The following is a 19,856-nucleotide window of genomic DNA, read 5'->3' as shown; positions in this document are numbered from 1 at the left end:
CTCCTCACGCCCGTCTTTAGTGAAGTGTTCCCCATAGTTCCCCTGTGATTCCTGGATTTGAGGGACAGCATGGTTTTTAGAGGCCAGCACATAGCAACCCCACCACATTTCAGCTGTGGGGACCCTGGGAGGGTCACTTCATCTCTCTGAGCCTCGGTCCTCTCATCTGAAAACAGAGCAATTGTGTCAACTCCTGTGGGTGTCGGGGGGCTAAGAAGAATGCAGGTCGAGGTTAAGATCTTGTCCCCATATTCCTATTTAGGCAGGTCCTGCGGCTGCTGTCCAGTCACCCAGAGGGGTCAAGTCCCCATCAGATGTGGGGACCTTGAGGGAAGGATGCCCATTGGGTTTCCTCCTGCATCTCCCATCGTGAGGGGTCTCTGTGTGCACTGGGCCAGAACTGTCTAGATTAAGGACAGGTGGAGCGGGGTCGTCTCCACCGTTACTGGCTGTGTGTACTCAGGCATACCGCTTGCCTTCTTTGAGCCTCAGTTTCCCCATTGGTAACAGTGATAACATGATCTTTCTGTAGAAGATTTGCTGGGAAGATACGGTGAGGGGGATGTGAGTTTTTAGCACAGCCAGCTGCACATAGTCAGCGCTTTAAAAACACAGATGTTTAGCTCTTTGGAGAAGTACGAGTAGGGCTGCCTGCATGGGGTCCTTTATCACCTGGCAGGCAATGTTGGCCTTCTCTCATCCATCTCTGGAACCTGGTAGATGCTTTCTCCTCCTTGGAAACACAGCTCTGGTATCACACCTCCTCCAGGAGCCTTCCCTGACTTCATAATGTACCTGCCTCCCTGTTCTTACCGCACCTAGACTCTCCTTGAAGCTTGATCACCTATAGTTAAACTGCTGGTTCACTCCAGGGCCTCCAAGGACATTGGAGCAGGTGTGTTCTGCATGTCGTGTGCATGCACATACCCCCCATACCCACAGAGGGTTATTTTCCAAGAGCAAATACACACAAAGATACCTTAGATGTTGGTTTACTCACCCAATGAAACCTCTGTAGTTGTTTCTTTATTTTTGGTGGAAAATATCCAACTTCATTTGGTGGGCGTTCCAATTTTCTTAGCTAACCTTGCGGAAAATCTCCTGTAAAGTGGCTTATCTGCATAAGCTCCTTAATCAGCATTTACTGGGGAGGCCTGGCAGGGCCTTGACCTATAATGGAGATGGAGCGGGGATAAGGAAAGACCATAAGAGAGGTTTCCATCCCTCAGGCCTTGCCAGATGTGGCAATTAAGGGCATGGGCTTCTGGGAAAGGTGGTTTGACTGTCAGTTATGTGAGCTTGGGCAGGTCGCTTAGCCTTTCTGGGCCTCAGTTTGCCTGTCTGTGAAATGGGGCTTTATCATGCCTCCTAGGACAATGAGAAAATGTCACAAGAGTGTGCCGGGGAAGAGCCGAATGGCAGGCAGTCATTTGGTCCACATTCAGTAAACATTAGCTGTGAATTTGTCACCACTTATGGAACCAAGTGAGAATCTGCAGACTGGCATAAGCAATGCTGTGTGTCCCAAGACCCCTGATCCAGGGCAGCACGGTGTTCATGGTAGCCTTGCCGTGAACTCGGCATGGAATTTCCCCAGGCCTGCACCGGTCCACACAGGGGCACTTAATTAGGATGTGCTCAAATACAGCCAGTTTTCTGGGCAAGCATTCCACTTTTCATGTGTGTGTCTGAGGGCAAAAACTGTCTGCCCATTTTCTTAAATAGTGAGCCCTCAAATGCTTTAGACTGCTTTACCAAACTATATTCGGCTAAATAAAGCCACGATTATGAGGTATAAAAATCCTAAAGGCCAGTGGAAGAAAACCCGGCTTATTCCAGAGACAGCTCTGGCTTTCAATGAAGGGCAAACCTGAGTGGCCACATTGACGGGAAGGCCAACCAGAGACGGCTGATTGTGCCAAACGGTGTTGCAAACTCGGTGTCTTTGTAAAGATTTCACCTAATAGTTTTTGGCTACAAATGATTCTTTTAGAATTCCCTTCCCAAATGTCTTTAAACTTCACTGGGAATATCTTTCGTTCAAAGGAATTCAAAGACAGAGTTCTTTGAGGTTTTCACTTATCCTTTATTTAGCGAATTTTGTTGAGCAACTACTGTGTGCTGGGAGCCGAGTGTCCAGTGGGCTGTGAAACAGGCCAGTTCCTGGCCTCGGGGATTTACAGTGGGTGGGAAAGGCAGGTGCTGGTGAAATCACAGCTGCGAGCGAGCTGCCCAGGAGCAGCCCTGGATGTCCGTGAGCTCCGACAGAATGGACTTGAGACTCAAGCTTGCAGTTCATCTCCTGGCTTAAATCTCGTCCATTCTCCCCTCAGCACTGGGTTCACCTAGGATGCTGATTGTATGGGAGGAAATTGGCTGGTAAAATAGATGCAGAATACTCCAGCCTTGAAAAGCATTGGAGAACCACTCCTCTGTCCTTCATGTGGATGTTTGTCCGGTATAGACACGAAACCCTTGGTCCGCCCTTCGGAGAAGGGAGGTCATCACTCTTAAGGAGAAGTGGGACTGAGGCTGAGGGACCAACGAACACTTACTTGATCACCTGATGGGAACTGAAGTTTAATCCAGTGACACAAAGCCTGCGGGGTGCTTCCTTTCTCCTTGAAATCATTCTTACCCAAATCTATCTATCGTCTCTTTCATTGGGGGGGTGGGGAGGGGCGCTTAGAGGGCAGGGTTTTCCAACTCTGATCCACATGAGGGAGAGGGGGGTACAAGCTATAAAGGTGCAACAGGGCCCCCCAGCAGAGATGTGCATCAATTCATCTTTGAGAAGGCCACTCAAGCAGATGAAAATCTCAATTCTTTGCTTTGCTTTGGCCGAAATTTATTGTCTGGTATCCTGGTGGCCTGATTACAGATTCCGGTCAGCAGTTAATAATTGTCTTTCATGATGAAAACTGGAATATAAATAAACTGATGCTTAGATTAAATGAATTTTATTTTCAGTTAATTAAAATGTCTTGAAATATGGGGGTCATAAACCTGGTTGGAGAAATAATATTTGGGTAGGGAAAAATTGGGACCCAACCAACTAACTTTTTTTAAACCAGGAGTTGGGTCTCTGGCTTGTTTTACGTGATAGGTCCAGTGTTATTGGGCAGCAAAACTTCAGTGCAGGAAAGGAGCTGAGTTTCATTAAGTGATCTTGACTCGCGGGTGGGGAAGGGTGTAGGACATGCTGGTGATGAGGGGCAGTGGGGCCCAAGACCATTGATGTGGGTTTTTATATACCACGATGTGCTTGTAAATGAGGAAGACCCCTCCCCTAATGAAACCTAGGGCCAGAGGGACCTAAGGGGAAGCAGCTGTTTTGGGGTCAGAGGATGTGCTTCCTTCAGCAAATGATGGTGCAGGAGGAGGTGGGACAAGAAACCATTATTATAATCCAGATGTGGGCACTGGGGCCTTCTCACCTCTGGTCGGCCCAGCTGCTCTTGAGTCCAAAGCACACACAGCGAGCGGAGCCTGTCCAACTCACCTTGGCAGGTAGAATTCCACGTGGCCAGGTCTGTTCTGAAATGCAACTTTCTCTTTGCCGCTGAAATGAATCTTTGTCAAGTGAAACCTCAAACAAGTTGAGTTTCCAAATTTTTTTTTCCTAAGTGTATTTTTGTTGAATCCCAGCATGTATTTTTTCCCTCTGTCTCCACTATGAAGAAGAGACTTACGACCAAAAACCTGAAACAGACGAGATGAACGAGGTAGAGACAGCTCCTGTTGCTGAAGAGAAACACGTCTGGGTCCAGCCAAGGGTGATCAGACCCGCCAAGCCCAAGAAATCGTCTGCCTTGAATTACATGAGTGAGTCGGGCTCCCTCTCTGCCTTCTGTCACCCTGCGAGTCATTTGGGAAAGGGGGCAGTTTTCTTTGGGGTGGGTGGAGGAGGGGAGCCGGTGGGTTGAGAGATCTCCGAGTCCACAGACAGCCGGAGCTGGGTGGGGTGCAGCTTGCAAAAGCACGACCCTAAGACATTTCTTAAAAAATGATATTTTTAAGTCATTTCAAAAGCGAGCTTGATGGGAACTGTGCTTGAGTGGCACTTTCTCCCCAAGCAGATATTTTAAGGTTAGACTTTGTCCTTTCAAAGGGGACCTGGGCAGAAATTGGGTTCCTCTTGAGAATGCCGGTCCCCCTAAGGGAGAGCGCAGAGCGTGCAGGGCGGGAGGCCAGCTCTGGGGGCTCCGATCGGTCCTTCTTTACCAGGTACTGGCTCTGTGGCTCAGACCTTCACTCCACTCTCTGAGACTTGATTTACTCATCCATAAAATGGAGCAATAATGTCCATGCGGGTTGTCGTGAGGATTATCTGTGGTAATGTGGGCCAACCATGTCAGCAGAAATCTCCCTGTACTTCAAGGTCATCATCAAGTTGCCTCCAACAGCCCCCTTGGGTGGGAGGTTGAATGTTTTCCCTGAGACTTCTAGAAGTCCCTAGAATGCTCTCATGCTCACCTCTGTCTCGACTTCTCCTCCCCTGGTCCCCAGTGCCCCTCACCTCCCCAGGCATCTTTCTGCCCTGTCTGCCTGGGCTAGAACTCAGCATTTTAACCTGCTATGACGCTGCTGTTGGGCACCTGGGTAGGTGGCGCCTTTGCTGAAGGCGTGGAGCCCACGAAGGGCACTTTCTGACAGACAGGGCAGCAGGCACGGGCTCTCTTGCCCGCAGTTCTGATCCCTCTGATTTTAAGCCTCCAATAGCATAAAACCAGACTTATCCCGAGCAGGGCCCCACCTCGTGCCCATCTTTCTCAGAAACCCTCCCCTCTTTGACTATTCTCTACCCCTCCTCCACCAGTCTCTCCATCCTCTTGGGCCTTTAAGTGTCTTCTCCCCAGACTTTCTGCCCATTTAACCACCCTAAAGCATCACTGACCAGGAAATATGCTGATGCTCTTGTCTGTCCAGAAGTTTAAACTATTCCATTTTTTTTTAAATAATGTAAAATTAAAAAATAACGTTATGTCTTTTTATCCAGCTATAACTCTCTCTACTTCAAGATTCTGATCTGTCCCTATAAAATAAACAAAAAAGAAAGCTTGGCAAAGTCATCTTAGCTGTGAGAGAGATGACACAGGTGGGAATGGCTGGCTCCTCACCTGCCAGGCTGGGTAAGGGCTGTAAGTTCCACCCTCCAGAGTTCTGAAGAGCTACAGGACACTTGTGTGCCAGGCTCCCTTCCAAGGCTACATTTACTTTCTCATTTAACGCTCACAGAAACACTACCCACCATACTTATCCCCATGATTTACAGGTGGAAGTTGAACCTCAGAGAGGGGAAGAAACACGTTCAATGCCACATGACTACTATAAAGTGTTGGGTCTTAGATTCGAACCTTAACCATTGAAGCCTGCAGCCCTTGGGTAATGCTTCTACTGTCGTTATGGCATGGATTCCAGAATGTTCCAGAAAATTCCTTGGAGCAGAGGGGTAGGGTCTTCTAACTCAGACTCATTCTCTCGATTCTTGCTGTGATATATATTTCTGCATTTCTCTCCTAGCCCAAGTTGTGAGGTGCGACACCAAGCTGAAAGACAAGTGCAAAGGGTCCACCTGCAACAGGTAAAGTCTGGATCCCCTCTCACCACTCACTCCCTACAGCCCTTTGCAGCACCTGCTGTGAGTTATAGGTCACATTATGATCAGTCAGTTGATGACCATTTAAACCAAGCCAGGTGGAAACTCACAGAAAAATGGCATTCTCTACTTTTAGCACCAAAGGTGTGCCATGTTGAACGGGACATAACTCAGCTTGCTTCATGTCATGGATTAGTGTGACCACGACATCCCAGAGTTCCCTCTGACTGCCACCATTCGTTAAGAGCTTGGCACACAAAGAGCAACCTAGACGCGAGTCTCTCAACCTTGGCGCTGCTGACAGTTAGGGCCAGATAATCCTTGGTGGTGGGGGCTGTTCTGTGCACTGTCAAGCAGCATCGCTGGCCTGGACCCACGAGATGCCAGGAGCACCTCCTCCCTAGCTGTGATCACCAGAAATGTCTCCAGAAATTGCCAATTGTTCCCTGAGGGGTAAGATCACCCCTAAATGATAACCTTTGGCCTAGAGGGTTGGCCCAAACTCTGGGTCTCCTCCTGCCTGGATGTATATTAGTAGGAAGGAGGCATCCAAACTACAGATGCTCTGGGTTATTAGTTCAAAAGGAATTTCCAAACTGTAGAAATGCCAGATGTGCATGTGGCAGATGTGCTATAAACATGAGACGATCTTGACTAATGCTTTTGCGCAACTGGGGGCTCCATTCTACCTCCCTGTGTGAGGGGGTCGCAGGGTGGCCCAGAGTTCTGTTCAGGGCACATGTGAGCCAACAGTGCCGTGGCTATTGACAGATCCAGCAAGCCTGCTGCACAATCTGAGTAGGCCCGCTTCCTGGTGGCCACTCCCGGAGGAGAAGCTGCCAGTGTAGCCTCAGGTAGTTGAATGAACTCATCTAGCTGCTGGAGTCATTGAGTATTGTCCGCTTGGATGTCGAAGAATGTCTGCCAAGAAGAATGAGTTTGGTTTTGGCAGTGCAGCTGCTGGGCTGCTCTTTCTGGCAGCGAATGGCCAACAGGTGCAGCAGCCACATACAGAACCTCAAGATCATGGTTGGAAAACCATGTCATTGGTAGAGGGGTCCTTACTCGTCTTCCTGTAGACTCTGTCATTCATTCATCTAAAGCTGAATCACATCATTTAAAGTATGCTAAACAGAGTAGGTAGCAGGTCTTCTTTTATACCATGGGGATTTGGCATTTGGCCTGTCAGAACACTTGACTCAGCCTTTGGCAGGAGTGTTATGAAAGAGACTTTGAGCAACGCAGGATGAGGTCGTTCAAGAGGCTCATACATTGTCCCATGAGCAGCTGGCAACAGGCCAGCAAGTACTGCAAAAGTAAACAGTCCATTTGTCGGTGAGATGAGCAAGATGTGGCAATGGTGGCTGATGCAATAACTGTTCCTGTGCACAGTGCTGGGGACATTTGCACATCTCTGTGTGTGCTGGGAAAATTGGGCAGAAAGAAGGCAGCATCTGGAAGGGATATCCACTCCACAAACTCGTGGGTCCAGGATTTGTGGAACGCTCCTGAGTTGTTTCTTTGTGATGGTGTGACTCTCTAGCCCGCAAGTTCATTATGAGAGCATCATGGCTGAGTACTCAAAAGAAAAAAATTACAAGATTTGGAGAACATCTCCTGTTAGACAGCTTCGAAAGAGTTCCAGAGTCAGGGGCAGATGGGACCCTCCTCAGGTGGGGAAAAGGCAGGGGTCCGTCCACACGAAGACTGGTAGAGGCCTCCTATCAAGAAATATAACTCATTCTCGCTTGCAAACATGAGACCATTTACAGTCTCTTGCCTACAAGCCTTCCCACCACCTGGCACATCAGTTTTCTATGCCCAGTACTTTTACAAAAATAATATTTCCTGGGCTTGTTTTCTGACTTTAAAAGGTATTCTTGTTCATTGTAATTCAGAAAAACAACAACGACCAAAAAAAAAAAAAAAGTATAATGAAAAAAAAGTCCAGAATCTCCTCAATATCGGTAGCAATTTGCTGTCATCCCTCCCAAACTTTTTTTCTGTGCACTGATTAGGATGCGCTTATGCGATCTCTTATGTTAGTTTTCACCTAAGATTTCCCAGTCAGTCACTAAGCAGTCCTGAAAAAGTAGTCCTGTAACACTTTGACATGAGGCTACACAAAAATGTTTGGCCATTCCTTTGACACCTGTTGGCTTATTTCCAGTTTTTCACAGTTGGAATAACCTGTGGGTCTAACCTTCTGACTTTTATCTTGGGATACACACTTATGAGAAAAGTTCAAGAATCAATGAATTTAAGGCTTTCTGGAAAGACTAATTTATACTTTCCATGAACATGAACACCATCGAGTTGTATTCTATTAAAAAAAAACTTGCAATTTGACACTTGGGGAACCGCACTTCCTTTCAATTTGTACCTCTTTGATGACTGATGTTTGAGGATGTGTGTGTGTGTGTGTGTGTGTGTGTGTGCGTGCGTGTGTACGCGTGTGCACCTTTTGTGCCATTTGTCTTTGTCTGTGAACTGTCCATGTATTCACAGCTCTGCCTTAAACATAAGTCTTATGCACATGAAAATAGTCCTTAAGAAGGTCAAATTGAATCTGTAATTGTGTCCACGTGACTATAAACTTCAGCCTGGGTAAATTGTGATTTGTTCGAAAAAAAGACGATTTTTTCTTTTCGGGATTCTACATCACTGAAGCTTTCCTATATGTAATAATAGAGCCGTCGAAGAAAAAAATAAGTGAGCTTTATTCAACGTGTTTACCTCTGAAAATCCTTTTCTTTCTTCCCCATCAGGTACCAGTGCCCAGCAGGCTGCCTGAATAACAAGGCAAAGATTTTTGGAACTCTCTTTTATGAAAGTGTGAGTGTGGCCAATATTTCTTTAAATGGCTTGTGTCTGAAATGCTGTCATGTGTTGTTCAAGAAGGGTGGTGGTTTTTATGTAAGATTTTCTGTTTCCTCCTTCGTCCAACCTTGCATTTGTAGAAATGATCCGCTGATCTGTGCGTATTTATGGGCTCACAGACTTGTGAGGCGACCTTTGGGTACTGGGGCCAACCCCCATGAAGATCAGTCTCCATTTTAGACGGAGCGTTAATATGCTCCAGTGCATGGGGAGAAAGGGCTGTTTGTCGCTGTTCTTAGTTTGTTAAACACCTCGGATGAGTTTTTAAGATAAGCAACCCCAGGAACAAAGACGTGTTCTAGAGAGAAGCAAGAGTCAGAGACGGCGTGAGCTTTGGCCCGACTTTTTGACTTTTTGTGGGTTGAAGACAAGCATCTTGGGTATTTCTGACAAAGATTGCTGACAGAGATAACTTCAAATGCACTTATGGTCTTCCCCCACTTTTTCCCCCAGTCGTCCAGCATATGCCGGGCTGCCATTCACTACGGGATCCTAGATGACAGAGGAGGCCTGGTGGACATCACTAGGAATGGGAAGGTCCCTTTTTTCGTCAAGTCTGAGAGAAATGGTGTGGAGTCTTTGAGGTAACTATTCCATGATCAGTGTTCCTTATAACTTCTTTTCTGGTTATAAAAATATTGTCAAAACTTCAAAAAGTACTGAACAATAATAAAGAATCGGGGAAAAAAACAGAGATGACTTTAAACCCATAACTCAGAAATCACTTCATAGGCAATTTAACACAGTTCATTCCAGTGGGCCTCTGTGTGTGTGTGTGTGTGTGCGCGCACACGTGTGCGTGTGCCTTGTGTGTGTGTGTGTGTGTGTGTGTGTGTGTGTGTGTGTATTTAATTTGGTTGGGTTTTGACTCCTGCTTTTTCTCCCTTCCTAGTCCCCAAGAACTCCTCAGACACGTCACCATTAACGGTTGGCTGGTGTCTTTGCGTTCGTAAGCTAATTCTGGATTAGCACTTCTTACTTCCTAAAAATGAGGCTTTTCATTTTTAAACCATTCTTACTCCTTTTGCAAAATAATGTTCTGTAGATGCTTTTGATGAGTCAGACCATCTTCACCATTCTGACTTTTTGGAGAACAGTAGGGAGGCCATGAGGAGCAGCAAGAGATCACGTCTTGATCTGTCTGTGGAATCAGAGGCTAAAGTGATCCAGGAGTGTGGAGCCTGACAGAGGTCACGGAGTCAAACAGACCTGGCTCTGCCTCATCCTCGTGCATGACCTTGGGCCTGTTTCTTCATCCCTTCTGGGTGGCAGCACCCTCACTTGTAAATGAGGGCCATAGTCGGCCCCAGGGCTCATACCCAGCTAATCCAGACTGAGACAGCGTGTCAGGGGTTCCCCATGACAGGGCCCATTCCAGGGTCTGAGGCCAGGAAAGCACTGAGCAAATGCTCCCACAATTGTTCCAAGGCGGCATGTCCCATCTGAATTGTGAGGCCATTCGGAACATTTCAAAAATGACGTGAGTCAATCCCTTTTGAAAAGTCTGACTCTTCAGGTGGTGTTGGAGTATTCCAGATTCTGTCTTAGCTAGGGACTTGGGGGTTACGTAAACAGCAACCGAAAAAAAGAGCAAGGAAGTCTCAATGAAAGCAAAGAAGATATTTGCAGAGATGTCAGTTGGATGACCTCAACGCTGGCCACGACAAAGCTCAGCTGTCAGGCTGGGCCAGGTTCGGGTCCTGTGTTGCCTGGGACACTTGTCCTGGAGCCATTTCTGTTCTAAAGTGGATTCTTCACATTGTGGAATTCAGAGAGTCTGCAAACATCAATGCAAAGCAAATTAAAGCTTTATTTTCACTAACGTCTAATTGAAATGTCGCATTTCCTTCCGTTACGAATGTTGGCTCCAAACCAGAGCAGCATCAGCGGGTCTGGTGACTCTCTCACTGGTAGAAATCCACTTGCTGCAGACATCTCTGGAACTGTTACCTTAAAATGACAGTAGTCAGAAGGCCCGCCTCTAGATTCTGTTTTTAATGCATTAAGAAAAAAAGTGCAGCTATTACTCAAACACAAATTTGTTTTAATACTTTGTTAGTGACATTAATAATAACTGACTTCCCTTTAATCTTTTAAACTTATCATATGCATTTTTAAATCATTACTCTGAGAAGGGGTTCGTAGGCTTCATCAGGCTGCCAGAGGGGTCCTAGGCACAAAGATGTTAACGAGCCATGCTCTAGAAAGTTCTCATTCTAGATCCCGCTCTAGAATGTTCTTAGGGCTTTCAGGCTGATGGAAAACAAGTTGGATAATGTAATGTTGAGCATGTAAATAAAATAAGTACAGGAGCAAGCATGCACTTATAGAAACCATTCTGTTTGCATTTACCTAATGTTTTCTTTTACAGCAAATACAAAGCTTCCAGCTCGTTCACAGTGTCAAAAGTAAAAGGTAAGCTGGCGGTCTTTTTTTAATGTGACCATGATACACAGGTTATTTGGGTTTCCCTGGAAATTTTATTCTTCTTAGTTGTCAATTTAATGTTTATCGTGCCTGTTAACATTGCTGTTCTCAGCATTGTAAAGGCTTTTTCAAGAGTTTCCTGAGGAGGTTGGTTCTTTAACTAGTTTCTAAATGTATCTGAACTTGGCATTGGCCCTAGAGTGCTGAACCAGAAACACTGGCCTAGGGTTCCAGCTGAATGTCACAGAAATAGCAGCTCCTGGGTCTCAAGAGTAGCTAATAGGTTGCATAGGAGATGTTGATTTCTACTGATTGATAGTGGCTACCTGGAACATTGTGTTGAAAAGGAGTCTGAGGCCTCATTCTGGGCTCAGCAGAATACAGAGTTCGATGGATTAGTAATGTCTGCCAGAGATATGAGAGGGAAACATGGCGTATGTTCATGTGGCAGGGTGGGATGCATCCATGGGAGAGCATGCTATAGTCACTACCTGCCTCACGCCAAGTCCTACCTATGGCTATTTTTGTAAATAAAGTTTTATTGGGGCATAGCCATGCCCATTCATTTATGCATCATCTGTGGCTGGTTTCTGCTACAAAAGCTATTGCATATATTTGCAACGCTAATATTTCTAGGAAGCTAGAAATATTTATTCTCTGTTTCTTTAAGAAAAAGTTTGCCCAGCCCTGGATTAGCTGAGGGCATGCTGTCAGAGACCACAGGTAGCCAGCAATAGAACCGTTTTCTTACATCTGTTGTTGAAACACAACATGTGACTTTGAAGAAAAACATCACCAGTCCCCTTGGAAAGAGCTCTAGGCTGGGAAATAGAAACCTGTGTTCTCACCCATGCCCTGCGAGGTCTCAGCTTTTCTGAGCCTCAGTTTCCTCATTTGTATAATTAGAATAATACCTGCCATGAGGATCCAAGGTGATAATTAAGGGAAAGGCTTCAAAATGGAACAGCACTATGCAAAAGAAAAGTATTGTTGATCCATAAAGAAACTATTGCAGGTGGTAATGCCCTTGACCAGTAAACCCACTTGGGCCATAGATTTTGTCTTATCCCTTGAATGGCCTTAGGTGAAGAGCCAGGAGCCCTGGGGCTTGACACCCGCTGGGTTCTCATCCCAGCTCTATTTGAGGACCAAGTGAACCCCTAGGACGTAGGTGTCTAGCGACTCAGTTTATGGACCAGTAGCCTACGGCCCAGCTCGTCACCTGACCCTTGCCGGTGACCTGACCCTTTTCCACCATTGCTGTCCACAGTGCAGGACCTGGACTGCTACACCACTGTCGCTCAACTCTGCCCATTCGAGAAGCCAGGGACCCACTGCCCAAGGTAAGGCGCCCTGGCATCTGGTTTCCAAACACAGGGGCTGAGAGAAGAAGGTGCCGTGCCGGGCTAGGGGTCATCTGCTGCCAGTGAAGCACAGCAGAGTTCTAGCTGTGGCCCTTGGATGTGCACATGCAGCAAATCAGTCAATTCATGCTCAAAGTCAAGGGCCCACTAGACCTTCGCTGAGACCTCTGGTTCTCAACCCTGGCAGCACATTGGAGTCGCTTGAGGGGCATTAAGAGCACAAATTCCCAGGGCCCCTGCCCTGACCACTGAAATCCAAATCTCTGAGAGTGACCCCACAGGCCACTGGCCTCTTTAGGAGCTTCCAGTGAGCCCTGTGGGGAGCCGGTCCCCAGAGTCCTGCTCTTGGGAACTTAACTGAGAAAATGACTGCGCCCCACATGATGTCGCCTCCACTCACCAGGCAGAGTACCTGTGTTTATAGCAATGACTTCATTTGCCACCCAGCTCTTCCCGAGCCCCCTCAGATAGACCTTGAGATGTGTCATTTGGTCTCTTAGATCAGTCCAGAACTCCGGAAGCTGGAAGTTGCTTCTCCCCTTTAAATCAGCTCATTGGTTCTTCTTCTTGATCTGCAGTATTTTCCATGGATCACTTTAGAAATAGCTTATTACAACCCAGCTCTGTGAGGTATAATTTGCACACAATAAAATTCACCCTTGATGAGTATACAGTTCAACGTGTTTTGACAAATGAGCACACTCATGCAGCCACCGCCACAATCAAGATAGCATTTCCATCACCCCAGAAAAGTCCCTTGCAGTCAGACCCTCTCCCGCCACCTCTTACCCACAACCCTGCCAACCACTGATCTATTCTCTTTCGTTCTAATTTTGCCTTTTCTAGAATTTCATATAAATGGAGCTGTCATAGTATGAAGACTTTTGTGTTGAGCTTCTTTCTCTCTGCATAATGCTTTTGAGATTCATCTGTGTTGTTGGGTGTATAGGGTTTATTTTTTCCACGTTGCTGTGTGGTGTTCCATTCTGTAGATGTGCCACAATTTGTTTGTCTAAGGAGTAGGTTTTACATGTGTCTCCCCAAGCCTTCACTGGCTGAGTTTTAGAGAATGAGGCATCATAACATAAAATAAAAAGTGTCCTCATAGCATTTGTCTCTGAAGTACCCATTAGGTCCTCTCAAAAGTTGGGTGATATAGCATCCTGTGAACCCTTATCCTGTGCCTGGAAGCTTGTGGATTCTTGAAGGGAAAGACTGACCTAAACACTAATCGGTGTGAGCAGAAAAAAACCCTGGGAAGGTGCCAGTGACAGAGAGGAGACGGGATGGGGTCCCTGAGTGCCCCCGTTTGCTACTTGCCTTCGTCAGGAAGCTTTCTCACTGGCTCCCACCGCCACTGCCACCACCACATGCCGACCTCTCCTTGAATGTTCAAGTGACAATAACAACCTTTTAGTAGATTCCCCCAAATACTAAAGAAAAGCAGAAGAAAAAAATTTCAGCAAAAACAAACAAAAAGAAAAACGACATAGTATGAGTATCCAAAATATGAGTTTCTGACCTGCTATTCTAGAAGATGTAGGAAAGAACCGTCTTACCTACATTTTTTTTCTTTTGTTAAATCTCACACACACACACACATCTTTCTCTCCCCCGCTCTCCTGCCTCCTCCCCTCACAGGATCATTTCAACTTCTCAATCCCTTTACCTGGCTCTCTTCCCTCCCAGAATCTTGCCTGTGTTGGGGCCAAATGGCTTCCGGGCACCATTTTGGTTTCTTGGTCCCTGGGCCCCAGCCCGTGGTGTACTGTTCCAAATAAAGACAAAAGACCTTTTCTTAAGTAAAGTTCATGCTTTTTCCTGGTTTGAGTCTGTCAAACCATCTGAGGTCCACCCATTTCTAGTCTGAGGCGCTCTCCTCATCCTGTGTGCGGATGGCAAGGATGTGGTGACTGACACAGCAGTGATCTAACCCCTTTTCCGCCTCAGGTTATCAGCGCCCCCTCCCTGGAATATTCTGTGACTCACTGAGGTGAGGGCCCTCCACCCTTTCCTCTCCACACAGGGAAGTTGCCTTTTAAAAAGTCTATTGATTATAATCTCCATAATGTACCCACAGTATGAACTGCCAACACCCAAGATCGGGAGGTACAACCTCTTAGAGTCCCACACTCGGTATCTATTCCCTTTCACCGTGTTTGTGTGTGTCTTTTTTTGTTTGGGGTTTTTTTAAATCTATATGAACTGTTTAAGAAGAGGGAAAATATCTTCACCACTGTCAGGGTGGGAGAAGTATATATTTTTTTTCTTAAAGACTAAACAATATGATTGTTTCCTTTCATCTAAGAACTTAAACCTTGAAATTCAAATAAAGAGGGCCAGCTGCTTCTCAAGAAGTTTTGTTTTCTGTTCATCATAAGCATCACACAAATGCCTCTTGGTTTCCAGAGTTCATTGTCCGGCACACTGCAAAGACGAGCCGTCCTACTGGGCTCCAGTGTTTGGGACCAACATCTACTCAGACGTGAGTATGCTGGCGTTTTCGGTGACTACCTCTCAAAGCCTCAGAAACCGCTTTCCAAGGTCTGGATACTGGACACTGGAGATCTCATTTCTGTGCCTCTAGCTAAATTTAGACCACTCGTTTCTGCAGCCATTGCCCTAGTTTCCCATTTATAGAGATATCGGTACTTCCGCCTGTGTGTGCTTATGAATACAGATGCGGGTGTACCTCATCTTACACAAACGTTTTCGTAGTGCGGTCAATCGAATCCCGCTTCCTCGCTGCCGTGCATTTTTAATGTGAAGACTTTCGTGCATCACCTGCTCCATTTCTCCAGATATCTAGTAGTCTTTTCCAGCTCTCCTGATGTGTTTATAGATACCGGCCCACTCTCCTCACTGTACTTCTTTATGGCTATGTATGTATACACTTAACTAAAAGCACACAGAAGAAAATGCAAATCGCACTAATTTACTTCTTGTTAATAACCACTTTTATGACATTAGAGCCTGTCCGTCCATATTTCCTTCTTAACTTTAGCAAAGAAGCTTTAGCCTGAGTTTTCTTAAATGAATCCTCTGGAACACAGTTGAGTTCCTCTAGCTGCCCAGGGTTTAGGGACATGGTGACTCAGAAGACGTGACTATGGTTACTGCTCTGCCCAACAAGCTGTGTGATCTTCTTGCCAAGCCATTTACTTCACCGTTGAATGAGCCAGCTGGGATTTTCTAGTCCAGGGCATCTTTTAGATCTACTTTTCCATGATTGGATCAGCATCATTCATCCCCCGCTAGCATTTTTACTCCGCTTTTTCTCACTTTTATGGTTCTGTGTCACCCGCCGCCATCACCTTTGCCTCCATCTGCCTTCGTTTGCTCCAGATTACTATAAATGTGAGGACACTGAGTTCTGTGAAGTCGAAGCAGCCTCATGGCTAGCCTTTTTTCCCCATCTTTTTTCTTTCCTCTTTAAATGAGTTTTTTTTTTTTTTCTTCTCAAAAGCTGTTCAGCTAAAATTGAGTTCTAACGGTTTAATGGAGGAGTAAAATAATGTATATCAATCGTTATACTAAATGTCTGAACCAAAGTCTGCTATTAAAAGACAGACCGTGTGAGAACAGCAAGGGTGACAGGCCACAGAGGGCGGTAACCCCACGGGCACCTTGGGGAGAGGGCTTTTTCTGATCTCCGAAGAAGCCACTGGCACCCATCTGAGAGACAAAAAAAAAAAAAGAAAAAGAAAGACAGAGATTTTGATTTTAAAATGACTTAAAAAATAAAGGGATGGGCCCAGTGATTCCAGCCAAATACAAAGAAACAAACAAGTTCACTTGTACTGGCAATACAATATTCTATCTGCTAAAGCAGAATTTAAAGTTAAGCTTGCTGACTAGTACAACGCAATGAATTATGCAGTGACACAAAAAGTACAATCTATGAAGATATGCAAATCAAATCTATATGCACCAAACAACATAACAGCTAAACATATAAAACAAAACCAAAAAAAAAAAAGAGGTTAGAATGCAAGCAGAACTTGATGAAAATTCAGTAATAACATAAAGGTGTCTTTTACTGTGTTTTAGATTCTTTAAAAACACCATCTCTAGGTTTTGTTAGCCCCATCTTACGGAGGAGGAAAGTGAGGCTCCAAATAACCTGCCCCCGATCACACAAGCTAGTACATGACAAAGACGAGATGCCGTGAAGGGGTGTCTTGCCTTAGGCTCTGTCCTTTTCCCGCTCTATTTTGCCTTGCTCGGATGTACCTGTACTCGTCATTACACTGATGTGAACAGGCACGTGAGTGAAAACCTGTGTTCAGTCTTTAGCTAACTTGTTCTCTACAGTTTTGAGCCTTTGGAACCCACGGTGCTCACGACGAGGCTTGGCACGCAATGCATGTTCAATGAACATTTGTTGAAAGAAAAAATAAATGAAGATACTACAATAGTCGATGCTTAAACAGTTTTTCAGAAAGTGAAAGAAGGAGGGAAGGGAGAAACAGAGAAGAAAAGGAGAGGAGGAAACAGAGAAGGGAGGAGGGAAGAGAGACAGCTACCTCCGTTTCAGAGGCTCTTTTCTGGCCTCGGTTTCTAGGTCACTCTGTATTCTGGGAAATGATGATGCCTTTTGGAAAATGTCTGTTTAGCTAAGAGATTTATTTTGGGAGAGTTGTCTCCAGATCTTCGAAGGGCCTAATAGCGCTGCAGTGCCTGCCTGCTCACCCGAGTGCATTACTTGGCAGGCCCCTCGCTTTGTGGTGAGCTGCAGGCCGAAGCATCAGGGTGTAGCCCCAAGAGCAAAGTCTGGGTCAGAAAATGCAAGTTTAAGTCCCATCTGTGCCATTTACCAGTTGTGAGATGGTGGACAAGCCTCTCCACCCCCCGCCGAACCTCGGTTTTCTTTTCTGTCCTCCGTGCCTCTCCTGGTGGTTGGGTGAGTTCTCATACTCGCACATTCATTAGAATCCCTCAGAGGGCTTGTTCGAACAGATTTCTGGGTCCCACCCCCAGCATTTCTGACTCAGCGAGTCTGGGGTAGAGCCAGAGAATCAGAATTTCTAACAAGTTCCCCAGTGATACTCATGCTGCTGGCCTGGGACTGCACTTCAAGTACCACTGGGCTAGAGATGACAGTCCCTTGAGAATTTTCATAAATGATGATAGTGACAGTAGTGATTATGGTGGTGATATTTGTTTTATTAACGAACATCTATTGAGTGCTTACTGTGTGCAAGCCTGCATTCAGCCCTTGATCTTACTGAATCCTCATGATAGCCCTCTTAAGCTATTATTGTTCCCTATAGAATAGTGTACAGCTTGCTGGCTCTGAGTGGCGGTCCAGACTCTGCCGTTTGCCAGCTGAGTAAGTTTGGGCAGGCTATGTGACCTCCCTGAACCTCAGCCTGCCACCTGTTAAGAGGGAATAATAATAAAATCTACCTTGTAGGGTTACTGGGAGTTACTATATCAATGCATGTGAAACTTAGAACAGGGCCTGCCTTGGTAATGCTCAAAAATGTTAGCTATGATGCTCCCCACTTTATACTAAGAAATTAGAGATTCTGAGGGTTTAAATCATTATCCAAGGCCACAAAGGCAACAATTGGTGGAAGCAGGATTCATTTCTAGCTACACTGAGACTAGATCTCTGCTGCTAACAATTGCTAATAAATATTCAGATATTCCTGTCCCGTGGGGCCCTGAGAAGAGAAAGTGAACAACCTGTATCTTTACGGAAGTTCGATGAGAGGAGAGGCGTGCGAGAAAGGAGGGGAGAAAAGGAAGGAAAAGAGTTTGCAGGACATGGGGAGGGGGAGTTGGATTGGAGATGTATTGATAACAGATGGTACCGGGCCTATTGCGTGAGAAATATCTGGCCATGGGTGTGAGGTTTGCGTACTCCTGGTTCATGGTTTGATGTTATCACAAAAAATTCCTATGCCACTGGTATCCAGAAATTCTCCAGGGATAGGAGGCAAAGGACTGTCATAGAGGGCACAGAAGCAAAGGACACCGCCTCTTGGCAGCATTTAGTCAAGAGGATGCCGCTCCCCAGTCAGGGCCTGCAGGAAGGCGAGTTTGGGACACCAGAGGGATTAGTCCCTACTGGAGCTCCAGCGGGAAATAGTCCCGGGCCTCACTTCTGGGAACTCCCTTAGCAGAGTGAGCAACACTCGGAAGAGGCAGAAAAAAATGTCAGTTCTGCCTGCCAGTAAAAACAGTAGGGTGCTAGTGCTCACTGACAAAGCTCACCCCACGAGCGGTGAGAACTTAGAGGAATTCTAAAATAATCGTTTCACTTCAAAAGTCTCCCGCTTCTCTTTGGGATGACTGCACATTGATTGCTTCTTAATCTTTGGGGAGACAACAGCTTTTGAGGACCAGAAAGTTATAGATCCCTTCTCCAAGAAAAAAAAAGGGGCTCCCTGGTGCACAGAGGGTGACCAACCATCCTAGTTTGCGACTGAGCAGTTTCCCTGGGCTCAGTGCTGAACCCAAGAAGGTTCTTGCTGACCCTACTGGCTCACAGAGTTCTGCCTGTAACTTCTGAGCCTCGCAGACTCCCAGGAGGCCACTTTAGGCTATGGAATCCTGTCCTCATTCGTTTATATTAAAGAAGACAAGATGTGTTGATGTGGGGTTTAAAAAAAAAAAAAAACTGGCCTTCAATTACCCAGGTAAATCAGTCACGGAAAGCAAGAAATCCAGTTCTCCAGTCTTCAACATGAATGTGCGTGTTGGCTCTGAGGCCCTCCACCTTTCCAATAGCAATATTAACAAGTGGGGAGGGGCCTTCTGCTGTGAAGCATTTTTCTCCTGATACAAAACCATTAGCTTCTCTGGAATGACCTGGGTTTTGAAGGACAAGGCAGTCGCTGACAATCTGAGGGGCGGATCCCTTGAGAGGGGAGGTCGCAGTTTCTGAGCAGGCTGCTGTTAACTTCTGGTCAGTTAACAAGCACCTGCTCCAGTAATAGTTCAGATTTTCAAAGAGCCTATTTTAATTCATTCTCTCATGTCTGATGTTAGGAAAGAGCTAGATAGGTTGCTTGTCTCATTCAAAAGGCAGTTCGGGAGACATCTTCCAAACGCAGATGGGCCAGGGACAGTGGCGAGGATGGGGGGACAAAGGAACTCAGGGACAGAGGCTGGACTGAGCACCCTCTGGGTGCACAGATGACCTCTAGAAAACATTCTCCTCTGAGTTAGGGGATTAGTGTTCTCTCTCCTTCTCTTCCTCTCTCTTTATCTCTTTCTCTAATTGTGGTAAAATACTTATAATATAAAAGTTTCCCTCTTAACCAGGTGTAAATGTACTGTTTGGTACTGTTGAGTATATTCACGTTACTGGGTAACAGATCTCCAGTTTTTCATCTTGCAAATCTGAAACTGAACAGCGACTCCTCATTCCCCCTCCCCTAGCCCCTGGGAACTGCCATTCGACTTTCTGTTTCTGTGAAGTCGATGCCTTTTTATACCTGTGTAAGTAGAATCATACAGGATTTGTCTTCTTCACGTTCTTGCTCTTTTCGTGAAAGAGATGCTGGCTTCGTTAACCAGTGGTTGGAAGCTTGGTCACTCCACAGGTGGCTACTGGGTCCCAGGTACTGTGCAGC

The 19,856-nt window shown here is 46.0% G+C and overlaps 1 protein-coding gene across 1 annotated transcript in view; it reads left to right on the top strand.

The window, feature by feature from the left end:
* CRISPLD2 (cysteine rich secretory protein LCCL domain containing 2) overlaps positions 1-19,856 on the top strand; it is a 51,965-nt gene that overhangs the window by 18,211 nt on the left and 13,898 nt on the right. The window contains exons 6-12 of the mRNA XM_011370278.2: positions 3,682-3,825; positions 5,524-5,584; positions 8,368-8,434; positions 8,933-9,063; positions 10,851-10,894; positions 12,177-12,249; positions 14,680-14,755. Coding sequence (XP_011368580.1) covers positions 3,682-3,825; positions 5,524-5,584; positions 8,368-8,434; positions 8,933-9,063; positions 10,851-10,894; positions 12,177-12,249; positions 14,680-14,755 — 596 coding nt within the window. The remainder of the gene's footprint in view (positions 1-3,681; positions 3,826-5,523; positions 5,585-8,367; positions 8,435-8,932; positions 9,064-10,850; positions 10,895-12,176; positions 12,250-14,679; positions 14,756-19,856) is intronic.

This window comes from Pteropus vampyrus, unplaced genomic scaffold (genome assembly GCF_000151845.1).
Source record: "Pteropus vampyrus isolate Shadow unplaced genomic scaffold, Pvam_2.0 Scaffold166, whole genome shotgun sequence".
Classification (NCBI taxonomy): Eukaryota; Metazoa; Chordata; class Mammalia; order Chiroptera; family Pteropodidae; genus Pteropus; species Pteropus vampyrus.
The sequence above is the reverse complement of the archived record's forward strand: the minus strand, read 5'-3'. Positions and strand labels throughout refer to the sequence as shown.